The sequence below is a fragment of the Xyrauchen texanus genome, chromosome 14 (assembly GCF_025860055.1).
Source record: "Xyrauchen texanus isolate HMW12.3.18 chromosome 14, RBS_HiC_50CHRs, whole genome shotgun sequence".
NCBI lineage: Eukaryota > Metazoa > Chordata > Actinopteri > Cypriniformes > Catostomidae > Xyrauchen > Xyrauchen texanus.
The window spans coordinates 36,534,691-36,549,784 of record NC_068289.1 but is presented as its reverse complement, the minus strand read 5'-3'; the positions used below and the strand labels follow the sequence as shown (position 1 = coordinate 36,549,784).

The following is a 15,094-nucleotide window of genomic DNA, read 5'->3' as shown; positions in this document are numbered from 1 at the left end:
TTGTTTATTTAGTAAGAAAGTAGATTAAGTTGCCTAATATTGGCAAGTGTGAGAGCCGTGCCCCAAAGAGAGACCTGGGAGTTGGATGAATAAGCCATTTTGGTGTCCATGAATCTGATCATGTTGGAGAGACGTTTCCACAGATGGGCTGTGTGCTCACTGTTGCCCCTTTTTAAAAAACAGCCTTGAGCAATTTGGCTTAAATTGATGACTACATGACGAGGTTTGCATGGTTGTGTGCTTGTGTGTTGCAAAAAAGGATTTAACTGATCCATCTCTAATGCTCTGAGGCCTCAGGCTGTTGTCTGCTTGAGTCACACAGAAAGGTCTCGAGCATGAACCCACCGAGACAAATACAGACACAAACATAGTTAGACAAAAAAATTTTAGAACAGTGTGCGTGTCCTGACTTTCTTGAGCTATGAGGTAGACCGGAAAAATATTAGCCTCTGTAGATTATATATATTCATTCTTTTGTGTGGATTCTGCTTGATCACTGCCTTTTAGCTATTAATTTGTGAAGTGATTCAGTCAATGTGCCATCAGCCAACCATCACAAGACTCCTTGGCAGTTTATGCAGTATATGCTACTATCGCAACGTTGTCCATTCGGACCAACAAATGCTTGCCCTGGATCAACGGCAAAAGCCTCCACAGGACCAGCAATACCTCCATCTACTCGAGGCAGTTGATATGCCAACGCTGTCACGGTCGTGTCCAGGAGCCAGCGACTGCATGCCTGTTGCACACGGCGCCCCAGCCTAACTTGGAGGCATCTGTCGTAACCACGACACGCCTGGACACTTGCTGTAAGGGGGCCCCTGCCCGCAAAAATGTAAGGTCTGTTCAAGGGCTGAAGAAGTGGCGGCAGATCGGTGGGAACTGTGCACGCTCGTGAGGCACGCTGTCATAGAGGAGGGTTGCAACTAATTAATATTTTGAGAATCGATTAATCTAACGATTATTAGAACAATTATTCGACTGTTTGACGATTATATTTTGACAAAATCATCTTTTAGAAATACATCTAAATGACATTCACTGAAAGGGAAAAATACTTTTCTTAATTTTAATTCAGTAAAGAAATTCACTACAATAAACCTATTGTTATCAAGTGTTTTTGTCTTTATTTTCCAATTGAAATTGTCTAAAAATCCTTAAATTTACTTGAGAAACAACATAAAAGATATTTAGACTTGCTTTAAGAGAATGGCACGGCAGCCTGGGCAAGCATGGCGGTCAACTCTGTCTTGGCTTCAGACTGGGTGGCTACACTCAAAGGTGGAAGCCCAGTCAAGTCCTCAGCGTCCGATGCTGTGATCGAGAGCTCATCCTGCTCGGTAGCTCTGAAAGAGTCATTAAACTTGCCCTGAAGCGTGGTGCCTGTCTCATCCCAGAACACGACCAGGGAAAACAAGTATGCTGGGGAATGAGAGGTCCGTGGGGGATTACGCAGCAAAACAACTCCCATTGGAGTCCCCACATCACCCCAGCACTAACCGACCCAGCCCTGGACGGGGAGTGACTGGAGTGGCTTTCCCCCGAATTAAGGAAAGCCATGACTACAAAGTAAAAACACGAAGTGAGAACACGAACCATCCATGAACATTGCCTCAACGCGACTACGGCCCAGACACGTGAGGCAGCTCTCGTGGCCGTCAGAGGCGGAGAGATAGTGACTGCATCCAGGAATTACACACAAACAGAAAGGCATCTTTTAAAAGACGCTGTCCATCAGTGCATGCTCTTTTAGAGGAAATAAACTCTTTGATTTTCAAGAATATATACTCTTTTAGCTGTCGAAGCACCCAGGGGTGTACTGCATCAATCGCTCAGAGAGGGAGAAAGCCTCCATATATCTAACATAGGGCTGGGCGATATGGCAATAAATATTATTACAATATTCTTTTTCATATCATTCGATATCGATATTGAATCACATTTGCAAATGTTTTGGAATTTCCAAAAAAAGAAGAGAAAACAAAAAGCAACACGTATGTCTAGATGTAGAACACAGGCTAAATATCGAAAATAAAAGCTTTGCTTCTCATAGTGTGCTTTAACAACACAGCTATACCTCTGATTAAAATGTCCAGAAAAACGTCTGTGACAGTTTTGTCTTCATACACATAAAGCATATGCTTTCATTCTGAAACAACTTTGAAGTCTGTTCAGCAGGAAAATAATCATAAAATGTATATATGAAATGCAACAGAGGTGTTTTTGTTACATTTAAATTGACAAACAGTTTTTCTTAGTTGTGAAGTTTAAAATAAGCTTAAAATATTGATGTTGACACAGTGGAGAAAACTGGGGAAATGGAATTGAGTAATGACACAAGCTAGGCTTAAACCCATTTTACCCATGTGTGCACCACAGCTCAATGAAGCATGTGTACAGATAACAGGCAATTTTGCTGGCAACTATTTTTTGTAGTTTCAGTGAAGAACTGACCGTATGTTTACCCAAAGTGGCCTTGCATAGATTTGACAGACTGGAGAATGAAGCTATCTGATCTTACATGGCTTCCACGGCCGTGCCCGTATGCATTCTGCTGCACTGTTGCATCAGAACCGGTTTACAATGTGAAATGAAGAGCAGATATAATTGCTGCAAGGCATTTATTAATCGCTAACAAGAGATTCACTCATACAGAGCCACATATCAGCTAAATACTTTCACATACAGATGCTCCCCACGGTTATATGGGAGCTGTGCATGTGTTTGACCCTTAATAGAACAATATGGAGTATCTTTTCATATTGTTTGTGCAATGTTATTTGTCTTACTGTTTGATGAGGTGCTTGGGTGACTCTAAAAGTGCTCATATTGATATCCAGTTAACAATTCCCTCTCTTCTGCCTCCCCTTTCCATATTACCACCATAAATCCTGTGCAGGCTGATTGTTATGGTCATTGCTTGTGTTGTGAGGGATGGTTATTATCTGCATTTGCTGGGATTTTATGTCTCCTTTCCTCCTTTCTCTCTCTCTCTTTCACAGGGCCCTGATCACTGTGTTAAATGTCTTCACTTTAAAGATGGGCCCAACTGTGTCGAGAAATGCCCTGATGGTCTACAGGGAGCAAACAGCTTCATCTTCAAATATGCTGAGGCTAACAATGAGTGTCACCCCTGCCATGTCAACTGCACCCAGGGGTATGGATGTGTTTGTTAAATGTTTGCAATTTGTGAGTGTGCAGGTAATATATTTGTAGCTGTGTCCAGCATGCAACTAATTCCTGTGCTTGTTTGCCTTGTCAGTTCTAGCCTAAGGAAGTATAAGAGCCTATTCTTCAATTCACTGACCCTTTTTTAGAGTGCTTGTGTCCTCGGAACCGCCCGAGCATAAACCATCATTAATTTTATAGGGAGAGTTTGCCCTTGCTGCGTCTGTGCGTTCAAACTTGGTTCTAAATGAAAACCATCATGCTCTCCAAATTTATCCTGCTGGGAACCTGAAGCTTAACCCAGCTCCTCAGGTTTAGATGAAAGACAGCGCAAATTTACTGCAGGACAACCTCTTACACTAAATATTTTGACACTTACTGCATATAGGATACACTTTGGCACCACTTTAGTTTTTAGTTTTTTTAAGAATTAGAGGCAGAAAATCCATGTTTATATTGCTAGTAATATTAGATATGTTTGATAAACTATTAGCTAACATAAAAGTTAACCTGGCATGAAAAAGAGGTGCTCTAAAACACGTTGTTTGCTTCAACTTAAAATTATTATTTTTTTATTTTTTAAAGAGGACTTGACCTTCTGGACTGTATCTAACAATTAAATTAATACATCAATGTCATAATTTTGGCATAATTCTTTATTGTACTTATATTTAATGTATTGTATTAAAAAAATATTTGTAATTATTATTAAAAAAAATATTACATAAAATGTCATACTTAACTATTTTTGCATTCCACAAAGTCAAAAGTAACCTATAATTAACATATTTTGAACCATAAACTACAAGTTGAACTCTTGATTCAACAATGTAATGCTGTTAAAGAAGTTATTGAAAGCATGATCAAAAAATATAATTGTTATTATAATTAATCATTTTTTTTTCTTTAATTTATGGAAATTAAACTTTATCAAAGTGTACATTCTATAAAGGTAAAGCACCTCCTTTCACTGACTAAAAATAGGTAACACTTTACAATATGTTTCCATTTGTTAACATTAGTTCCCCTTCTGTCGCTCTCTCCACGTTGTGTCAGAGAAGCGACACTAGGGGTCTCTCTTGAGCGCCGATATTCACCTCTGGACTATGAAAAATGGCCAATGAGAGTTGGCAACCAGTATTTGCATGTCTCGCCCCCGGACATACGGGTATTTAAGCGGCGCAAATACGGGAGTTCATTCAGAAAATTTCTTCGGAGCCGATGGTCGTGTCTGCAACTGCTGCGTGTACACACCGAGTTCCTGTTATCCCTCTGCTGCATGCTGTTGGATTCTACGGCGCACAACAGTGGCTTTCTCTTGTTTGCACGGCTGTGCATTCCTGCCCCTGGGTGCATCGACAGTGCAGATTTAAAAACTCTCACGAGTTTTTTCCCTAAAAGAGTGATTTTATTTAAAAGAGTAATTTCCTCTAAAAGAGCAAAACACAGCGCCGTTGAACGTCCTTTTAAGGACGCGTCTTTATAAAGATGCCCTTCTGCCCCTGTGTTGTTCCTGGATGCGGTAGAGTGCTCTCCGCTTCCGACGGCCACAGGCGCTGTCTCGTGTGTCTGGGTAGCGATCACACCGAGGCTGCGTTTGTCGATGGTTCATGTTCTCACTGCAAGAACATGACCATGACAACGTTGCGGTCGCGGCTTGCTTACAACCGTGAGAAAGCCACTCCAGCCGCCCCCCATGTCGCTCCTTCTTCCCACGGGATTGAGGACGATGCGGCTGGCGATGGAGGCGATTTGGGGATGGCAGCGGGTGCAGCTCCGCTGGGTACACCCGCGTCCCGACACGCTCGTTGATTCCCGTCCGTGCTCGAGGTAGCGGTGACTCGCCTCACAGCCAGTCGGCCGACCCTCTTGCGATGGAAGCAGATGAGCTCGCCGCGGCATCGGAGGGCGGGTTATCTGATGCTGAGGACTCCCCTGGGCTGCCGCTTTCGGGCCTGCACGCCCAGGCTGAGGCTGATGCACAGATGACGGACATGCTTTCCCGGGCAGCCGACAGCGTGGGCTTGGATTGGAACCCTCCATCCTCCCCACAACCATCACGGCTCGACGACTGGTTCCTGGGGTCTGGGCGTCGCTCACAGCCTCGCCCCCCCCGGTCCCGTTTTTCCCGGAAGTGCATGACGAGCTGACGTCTTCGTGGAGAGCACCCCTCTCCACTCGTCACATTGCCACAGGCTCATCCACCCTCGCCACCCTCGATGGCGGAGCACGCCATGTGTACGAGGCGATTCCCCAGGTGGATAGGGCGGTTGCGATCCATCTATGCCCCGGTACCCCTACCACCTGGCGAGGTCGCCCCGTACTCCCTTCCCGGACCTGTAGAGCAACCTCCTTGCTGACAGCGAAGGCCTACAGCGCCACCGGACGCGCCGCTTCCGCCCAGCATGCCATGGCTCTCCTGCAGGTCCACCAAGCCAAGGCACAACGCGACATGCACAGGGGTGGCCCTGATCCCGACATGCTGCAGGAACTGTGCTCAGCGACCAACCTCGCCCTGAGAGCGACGAAGGTCACAGCGCAAGCGCTCGGGCAGGCGATGGCCGCGCTAGTGGTCCAGGAACATCAACTGTGGCTGAACATGGTTGAGATGCGTGAAGCTGACAAGACTCGCTTCCTCAACGCCCCTGTCTCCCAGTTCGGCCTCTTCGGCGACACCGTCGAGGACTTTTCCCAGCAGTTCTCCATGGTGAAGAAGCAGACGGAGGCCATCTCTCACATCATGCCTCGCTGCAAGCCTGCCGCCACGGCCCATGCCCCGTCTGCTCTGCCTCAACCCGCGCCCAGCTCTCAGCCCCAGCGTCGAGCAAACCGCGGGAAGCGCACGCCCCCTGTCTCACGGACCCCCTCGAGGACCCGGAAGGCTCCCAGGTGCTCCTGAGACAACGCACCCAGAGCCCAAGACGTTAGCTCTGGAGGTGGTAAGACCGCTCCATCCCCCGGTGGAGGGCCGGGAGGAGAATCCTTTGTTTTTACATTTGCCACACCCCCTAACACGGGCTGCGGTACCCAAATTCTCAATAAAAGAGCTATTTCCTTTGACTCTGGGGCACATGGCCCGCAAATGCCGTTCTCACGGCACTCTGCTTTCAGGCCTCAACAGTCCCGGCTCCATGGACGCGGTGTCCCCGCCTTCAGCGCCATGACTGTTCCCCGGCCGGCCGGTTCAGACGAGTCCAGAGGACGCCAATACCAGACCTCCTCCTCAGTCACGAGCCCGCCCCCCGCCGGGTGCGCGGAGCAAGGTAAGTGCTTTGAGTTTTTTCTCAGCACCAGAGCCTCGGGACGCCACGTTGCCTCCCGACACCGCATTACCTGTAATCTTGGACCTGCGAGTTCTCAATCGGACCTTGTCCAAACTCCCGTTCAAAATGCTCACCCAGAAACAAATTCTATCTGGCATCCGGCATCTAGATTGGTTCGCAGCGGTTTACCTGAAGGACGCGTACTTCCACGTCTCAATTCGCCTTCGACACCACCCCTTCCTAAGGTTCGCGTTCGACGGCCAGGCATATCAGTACAAAGTCCTCCCCTTCGGCCTGTCTCTGTCCCCTCGCATCTTCACGAAAGTCGCAGAGGCAGCTCTTGCCCCGCTCCGAGAAGCCGGCATACGCATACTCAATTACCTCGACGACTGGCTCATACTGGCCCACTCCCGAGAGTTACTATGCGCACACAGAGACCAGGTGCTCAGCCACCTCAGCCGTTTGGGGTTTCAGGTCAACTGGGAAAAGAGCAAGCTCTCCCCGGTCCAGAGCATCTCTTTTCTCTGTCTGGAGTTAGACTCAGTCCCAATGACAGCACGTCTCTCCAACGAGCGTGCTCAGTCAGTGCTGAAATGCCTCGCTTCCTTCAAGCCACAACCGACACCTCCAAATTGGGTTGGGGCGCCGTATGCAATGGGTGCGCAGCTGCAGGCCGGTGGAACCGAGGCCCGCTGCGCTGGCACATCAACTGCCTAGAGCTGCTTGCTGTTTTTCTGGCCCTGCAGAAGTTTCTTCCGTTAATTCGGAACAAACACGTCTTAGTCAGGACAGACAGCACCACGGTCGTAGCCTACATAAACCGCCAAGGCGGAGTACGCTCCCTCCACATGTCACAGCTTGCCCGTCGTCTCCTCCTTTGGAGTCAGCAGCGACTGGAGTCACTGCGCGCCACTCACATCCCCGGCAACCTCAATGTGATAGCGGACGCGCTGTCAAGACAAAGCTTGCCTGGCGGAGAGTGGAGGCTCCACCCCCAGTCAGTCCAGCTGATTTGGGACCGGTTCGGCAAGGCTCAGGTAGACCTGTTTGCCTCCCAAGAAACCTCCCATTGCCCGCTCTGGTATACCCGGACAGAGGCTCCCCTCGGGACAGATGCATTGGCACACAGCTGGCCTGCGGGGCTGCGCAAGTACGCATTCCCCCCAGTGAGCCTTCTTGCAAAGGTGCTATGCAGGGTCAGGGAGGACGAGGAGCAAGTCATTCTGGTAGCCCCTTACTGGCCTACCCGGACTTGGTTTTCGGACCTCACGCTCCTCACGACAGCCCCTCCCTGGCGAATTCCCCTGAGGAAGGACCTTCTTTCTCAGGGACGGGGCATGCTCTGGCACCCACACCCAGACCTCTGGAATCTCCACGTCTGGCCCTTGGACGGGATGCAGAAGATCTAGCCGGCCTACCACCGACCATCATAGATACAATCAATCAAGCCAGAGCCCCCTCTACCAGGCATCTCTATGCTCTAAAGTGGCGTCTGTTCGCGGACTGGTGTACTTCCCGAGCCGAAGACCCGCAGAAGTGTGCAGTTAGGTCAGTGTTCGTGTTTCTTCAGGAGAGGCTGGAGAGGAGGCTGTCCCCCTCCACCCTCAAGGTGTATGTCGCTGCTATCGCGGCCCACCACGACACGATAGACGGCAAGTCTCTTGGTAAGCACGACTTAATCGTCAGGTTCCTAAAAGGTGCCCGGAGGATAACTCCCTCCCGGCCTAACCTGTTCCCCTCCTGGGATCTCTCGGTCGTCCTTACGGGACTCCAGAGACCCCCCTTCGAGCCGCTTGACTCAGCTGGACTCAGGGCCCTCTCTCTCAAGACTGCCCTGCTGATCACGCTCGCTTCCATCAAGAGGGTCGGGGACCTGCATGCGTTCTCTGTTAGCGACGCTTGCCTGGAGTTCGGTCCGGCAGATACTTTTGTGATCCTAAGGCCGCAACCGGGCTATGTGCCCAAGGTTCCTACCACGCCCTTCAGGGATCAGGTAGTGAACCTGCAAGCGCTGCCCCGGGAGGAGGCAGACCCAGCCCTTTCACTGCTGTGTCCAGTACGTGCTTTACGTATTTATCTGGACCGCACACAGAGCACCAGACGCTCTGAGCAGCTCTTCGTCTGCTTTGGGGGACAGCAGAAAGGGAATGCTGTCTCCAAGCAGAGACTCGCCCACTGGTTTGTTGACGCCATTTCCCTGGCTTATCACACCCAGGCCGTGCCCCCCCCCTTGCGGGTCCGAGCTCACTCCACCAGGAGTGTTGCGTCCTCATGGGCACTGGCTAGGGGCACTGCCCTAGCAGACATTTGTAGAGCAGCGGGCTGGGCAACACCTAACACTTTTGTGAGATTCTACAATCTCCGAGTTGAGTCAGTATCGTCCCGTGTTTTCTCAGGTACCGAGCCCGTAGAACTCGGTGGCACACCCACGATCTGACCGGGTGAATCGCTTGCACCTAGCGCCCTTCCCCCTAACCAGGGGAAACAGTGCGCCTTCATTCCCAGGAGATCTCAGGTCTGGGACACTGGTCGATTCCTCCCTAGCCCTCGTGGGTCGCAGTTCAGCGGAGGAACTCGCTGACCCAAACCACTGCGGGTACCGCAAGCTACCCTGTACTGGTATAGGTGCTCCACAGGTAAGGCCTCCTTCGGACTCCCCCTGTGTGTAACACCACGGTTCTGTCCCCTCTGGCGAGCTGACTCCCGTGTTTCCCTTTGGCAGTCATGGCTGCCTTGGCTGCCATGCTGTATGTTCCCCCCTCTATGAGGCTGGATCCACCACCGCACCGACTTTTCCACATAGGCCCTAAACAGGCCTCTGATGGTTTTGCCACTTAAACTTGCCTCCCCTCTCGGGTAGGCATGGCCTCCGCAGGGTCTTCTCTGCCCTGGATAAGGGCTAAGACCCCCTTCCCTCAATGCGTGTAAGGGCCCTGGCCTTAGTTGCTCTATGCGAGAAACATAGAGAGAAAAGAGGCCCGGCCAGGCTTGGCCCGTTCCCAGGTTGGCGGCCAGCACCTTGTTCCCCTCCAGGGTAACGATAAGGAATCCTGATGGCTTAAATGGGGCATTGGGGAAGGGTATGTGCAGCCTGATACAGTTGGTCGTCCTGCACGTAAGAATACCTGCTCACTCCTGTATCAGCAGTTCACGTACACGGCTCAGCGCATGGCACTTTTATAAGTGGACCCCTAGTGTCGCTTCTCTGACACAACGTGGAGAGAGCGACAGAAGGGGAACGTCTAGGTTACGTATGTAACCTCCGTTCCCTGATGGAGGGAACGAGACGTTGTGTCTCCCCTGCCACGTCGCTGAGCCGAGCCACTGTTGTGGCCGGACCATTTCCGGCTCCTCAGAAAAATCCTGAATGAACTCCCGTATTTGCGCCGCTTAAATACCCGTATGTCCGGGGGCGGGACATGAAAATACTGGTTGCCAACTCTCATTGGCCTTTTTTCATAGTCCAGAGGTGAATATCGGCGCTCAAGAGAGACCCCTAGTGTCGCTTCTCTGACACAACGTCTCGTTCCCTCCATCAGGGAACGGAGGTTACATACGTAACCTAGACGTTAGTAATATTATTAAACATGATCTAACAATGAACAAATGTATTTTTATTAAAATACAAGGCAAGTTTATTTATATAGCACATTTCATACACAATGGAAATTCAAAGTGCTTTTCAAGAACATAAAATAAGAATAAAAAGTAATAAAATAAATGTGAAAAAAAAAATGTAAATGAAAAATAAGAAAAATAATATTAAATTGTTAACACCATCCATAACTGTTGTTAACATTCCCTGATCAAACAGAGGATAACCAATAATTTTTTACACACAATTCTGTTGGTTTTAACCTTCCCTGATCAAAGAGAGGATAACCAACAATTGTTTACACACACATTGAAAACAACTTTTATAAAAATATAATTGTATAATTAAACTGAAAGACAAAAGCAAAATTATTCAGTGAAATCAATGTGCAGCACAACACAATACTGCATCAGTAAATGCACAGCTAAACAGATACCTAGCATTAACAGATTAATAAAAGCTGTAAAAAATACATTGTTCATTGATAGTTCATGATATCTTACGCATTAACTATTGTTTTCAAATGTAACCTTATTGTAAAGTGTTACCTGTTTTTTTTAGACTATGTTTGTGGAAAGTGCCTTATACTCTCTCTCTGAAATGAAGTCATAAATTCACATTTACTCCCAGTCACATTAAAGCCCTTTGAAGACTTTAAAGTCCTGTCTTGTGGACAGCCAGGGACGGCCAGGGACAGCCAGGGACGATTAGTGATGTTGAGCTTTTAAATGCTAGCGGTTGCTGACAAACTAACATAACTTTTTTCCTCAGTGTCATCAAAATATGTCTAGTCCCATCATAATAAAATTGGTCACTCTGCGGTCAGGCTGCATATTCAAATTATATCTCAATTGTAATGTTTGGAAGGAAGTCATGAGAGCTGGATCTAGATGCAGCTAAAGTTTAAACGAAAGTACAAAAACACAGTAAACACTGTAACAAGGCGGTACCAGGAAATACAATTTTTTTTACATCCACGATGGGAACCAATAACTGAACAGGAGAAAACACAGCAACTGACAAAGACTGAACAGAAATCAGGGTGTTATATACACAAAGACTAAGGAGGGAATGGAGCACAGGTGAGAACAATTGGGAACAGCTGACAGAGACGAGGGTGGTGCATTTTGGGAATTGTAGTCCAGGGAAAACAGAAGACAGAAGATAAACACAAGGCAACACATCAGTGAATCATGACACAATATTTCTCACTGGCTATACTGGATATATTCTGGAATGGCTTATACTGTACAAAAATATACAGTATAAATCCAGTTAAAAAGATGAGAGAAACAGAGACTGTCTGTGATGGAGACATTTACCTATTATTCATAATTATACCCCATAGATAAAAGATTATTTTGAACACTGTCAAAATTGTGTCCATTATCACTGTCTATAGTCAGTTCAAGTAAATAATGTATGAAGCTCAATGTCTCTCTTACCATTAAATTGGATACTCAAACCACACTTTCAAATGCATGAATTTCATTGCATTAGATATATAACATCAAATGAAGTGACTAAACTAACTTTAATTTACTTGGCCATTTTTGCGATAACGTTTAACCAACTGATCCCATGGTGATTTTTAGGGGAGGGTTAAAGTCAGTTCCCCTCAAGTTCACACAGATGTCCTTACAGATTAACCAAAAGTGTAGTTCTTTGCATTGAAGTGTCTGAACACAATGTCTTCATGATAATTTTGAACAGAGTAACAATCGTTTCATCATTTCAAACTTAATGAATGTCTTTTTGTGAAATGTATTATATAAAAGTAAGCTTTTGCTTTCTATCTTTAAAATAAATGGTTTGAAATTTTGTTATTTAATGCAATTACATTTATTTCAATTTTTAAGTGGCTTAAGTGTTAAAATACTTTTGGGGGCCTCTGTATATTCTCTTCATATATCCTTTCTTTTTCTCTTCATCTTTGTTTTAGGTGCACAGGGCCCAGTCTGCAAGACTGCATTGGCATAATGGACAGGTATTCCTCAAACTTTTTTTCTCTTTTTGTATTATATTTATTAACCTTAAAATACCCCTTAAAGCAATGATGTCCCGCATAAAGCACTACTCTGTGTGGTTAACACTTTCTCACACACACACACACACACACACACACTTATTCTCCAAGGCACAGTGACTTCCATATTGAGAAGGTTTGCAAGGTCAACATTTTGGCTCTAGCTTCTCTCTTATTTTGTGTCTCACTTGCACTCCCTGAAGCCATCATTTATTAATGGAATCTATTTTGTGTGGTGCCTAATGTCCAGCAGATTCTAGTCAAATTGGCATCAATAGAAAATCACTTTTTCTAGAGTACCTTGTGAAACAGGCTCTGTTCCAAAACCTAGGGCACTGCCTTGCTGTCTACTGCCTACACTGATGACTTATTAGGGGGCTGTTCACAACAAAAAAAGATTTAGCTTATTACAAGGTACTATATTTTTAATTGATATATATTTTTAATTAATTCTTACAATAATAAAGAAAAGCAACATACACAACCCCACAACCACCCCTCCCAATCCCCAGCCTTGCCCCCCCAACAAACATCTCCGTGGTCACACATGAGTAAAAACACACAAAAAAGCAAACAAACACACAAACAGCCACCCTCCCCATCTTTGTGCACCACTCCCCAAATAGGGGCGCACCAGCTGACCTCCAACCCCTCAAAATAATCTGCCTGGTCAGAACCCAATTCTATATGTGACTATTACCCACATCAATAACACAGCATCTCCCAAAATACATAGTCTGGGGCAAAACGAAACCTGAGTGCCCAACACAACACTCTGAACCTTCATCCAGAATTCCTGGTTCTCAATACACTACCATAAAATATGGGCTTCGTCTCATCCTCCGATTGGAATTGCCAGCAGGTGGGTGTGTCTTTAAGACTAAGCCTATCCAATCTAGAGGTATCAAATAAAGTCTATGTAAAATCCTGAAGTGCATAAGGCGCACCATTGCATCTATAGATGCAGACTTGATGTTTTTTTTAATCCCAGCCCACACTCCCTCCTCCAATACCAAGCTGAAATCGTTTCCCCATAATCTCTTGATAGAAGTTAAAGCTCCATCCCCCAGACTCTTAATAAGCAGGGAGTAATACACTTATGACTCATGACCTTTTCTAAAAGCAGTAATCACCATTCCCAGAGTATCTGCTGCTTTAGGGGGGGTGTATGCTACTCCCAAAAATAGTTCAGAGCAGGTGGTGATGTAAATACCTATAATATTGAGATCTGGGAATCCCAAAATGTTAAACAAAATTTTCAAACGATCTCAACAGTCCACTCTCATATAGGTCACCGAGCATATTAACCTCCCTCACAATCCACTCTGACCAACAGAAAGGGGACTTATTAATACATAATTTTGGGTTCTTCCATATGCTCGAGGCAACATTTTAATAAATGTCTGAATTAAACACTCTGGAAACTTTTGTCCATACAAATGCAAGATATCGGGTTGTAACTTAACTTCTCTGAATTGTTTGATAGATAGGCTTTGCAATGGCAAAATAGGGGCAAGAACTTCCTGTTCATTTCAAAACCAGGAAGGGCTCTCTCAGGTGGAAGCGACCAATGAGCCAAATTTCTGAGACCGAATGCATAAAAATAAAACAAAATCTTGGGTAGGCCAAGCCCACATTTGTCAATCAGCCTATGTAACTTATTGAAATGTAAACTGGGAAGCTTACCATTCCAAATGAAGAACATCGCTATGCTATCAAATTGCTTGAAATAAGAGAGGGATTGTAGCAGGTAGTTAAATTTTGGATTGCAATTTATTTTATAGTATAATAAATGTAATGAAGCCCACCTGCCCACATCTCTTGAATTTTTTTTTATTAATGTGTCAAAATGAAGTCTAAATAAATCAGACAATTTGCTGGGAATAAAATGTCCAAATACGTAAATGTCCTGTCTGGGCCACAGAAAGGTGCCTGGCTGAAAAGCTGTTACTGGCAGTACACTGTCAGAGCAAATGCTTCAGATTTAGACCAATTGACTCTGGATTGAATTCCTTTTCTAAGTTCTCAGGATACAGAGTACAATAATGTGAAATCCATTTGTTTGTACCACAGCTAACAGGTGTCTATAAGTAATTAATCCATCCAATAAATGTACTTCCAAATGCATACATTTCCAAAATCTTAAAAAGATAATCCCATTTTACCATATCAAACGCCTTTTCAGCGTCAAGTGAGATGGCAGCAACCGGAGTCTGATCATTCGCCACTGACCACATGATATTGATGAAATATTCTCCCAATATTATATCACAAGGGGTACCAGCGGCTAGCAACATCCCTTCAAGATTTATAAAAAAGCCCTGATCATCAGCGTTAGGTGTTTAAATATTAACCAAAACCAACCTTTGCCCCTAAACTTCTGCTAAAACAATAATGACTCTTCCTAATTTATCTTTACACCGTTTGAGACATTTGAATTGTAGATGTTTATTTATCAATGTAATGACTCCCTGCTTTTACCCCCCCCAAAAAAAATAAAAAACAGAAAAAAGAATAACATGCGCATTAACCCCATGCAGGACAGCGCCAATCGGCATCCATCCCTTTAAACTCAAACAGTCCATGTATGCCTACAAGAGCCCCGTGACAACTTTGGCATCAGATTGCTCAAGACCGGTGCTTCAATACCAATTTTGTGTTTTGTGACAGAATTACACAGCAAAAAATTGTCTATAAACTACAGCCAATAAACAGAATAAACATAAAAAACTTGCAGATTCATCCTAGTGGAACCAGTGCAAAAAAAAGTAAAAAGGGGCTGTTCTGTTCTTGTGCAGTCAATCGAATGTTCAGTAAACCGGCCCATTCAGCCGACACATGAGAGCAACAAAAGACCCAATCACTCCAATGTCCTGCAAGAGATATTATTCAAAACAAACTCCAGGCCACAGGAGGCTTAAGCACCAAAAATGTGCAGAATTATCCACAAGGTGTCCCAAATAAGTTATATTACACGAAACAATCTCCAGCCACAAGGCAAAACCAGCACAAAAAGTGACAAAAAAAGCACCCAGCTTCCTC

The 15,094-nt window shown here is 45.8% G+C and overlaps 1 protein-coding gene across 1 annotated transcript in view; it reads left to right on the top strand.

The window, feature by feature from the left end:
* Positions 1-15,094, top strand: part of LOC127654777 (receptor tyrosine-protein kinase erbB-4-like) — a 514,812-nt gene that overhangs the window by 419,298 nt on the left and 80,420 nt on the right. Inside the window, exons 15-16 of the mRNA XM_052142143.1 lie at positions 3,003-3,157; positions 11,969-12,013. Of these exons, the coding sequence (XP_051998103.1) occupies positions 3,003-3,157; positions 11,969-12,013 (200 nt within the window). The remainder of the gene's footprint in view (positions 1-3,002; positions 3,158-11,968; positions 12,014-15,094) is intronic.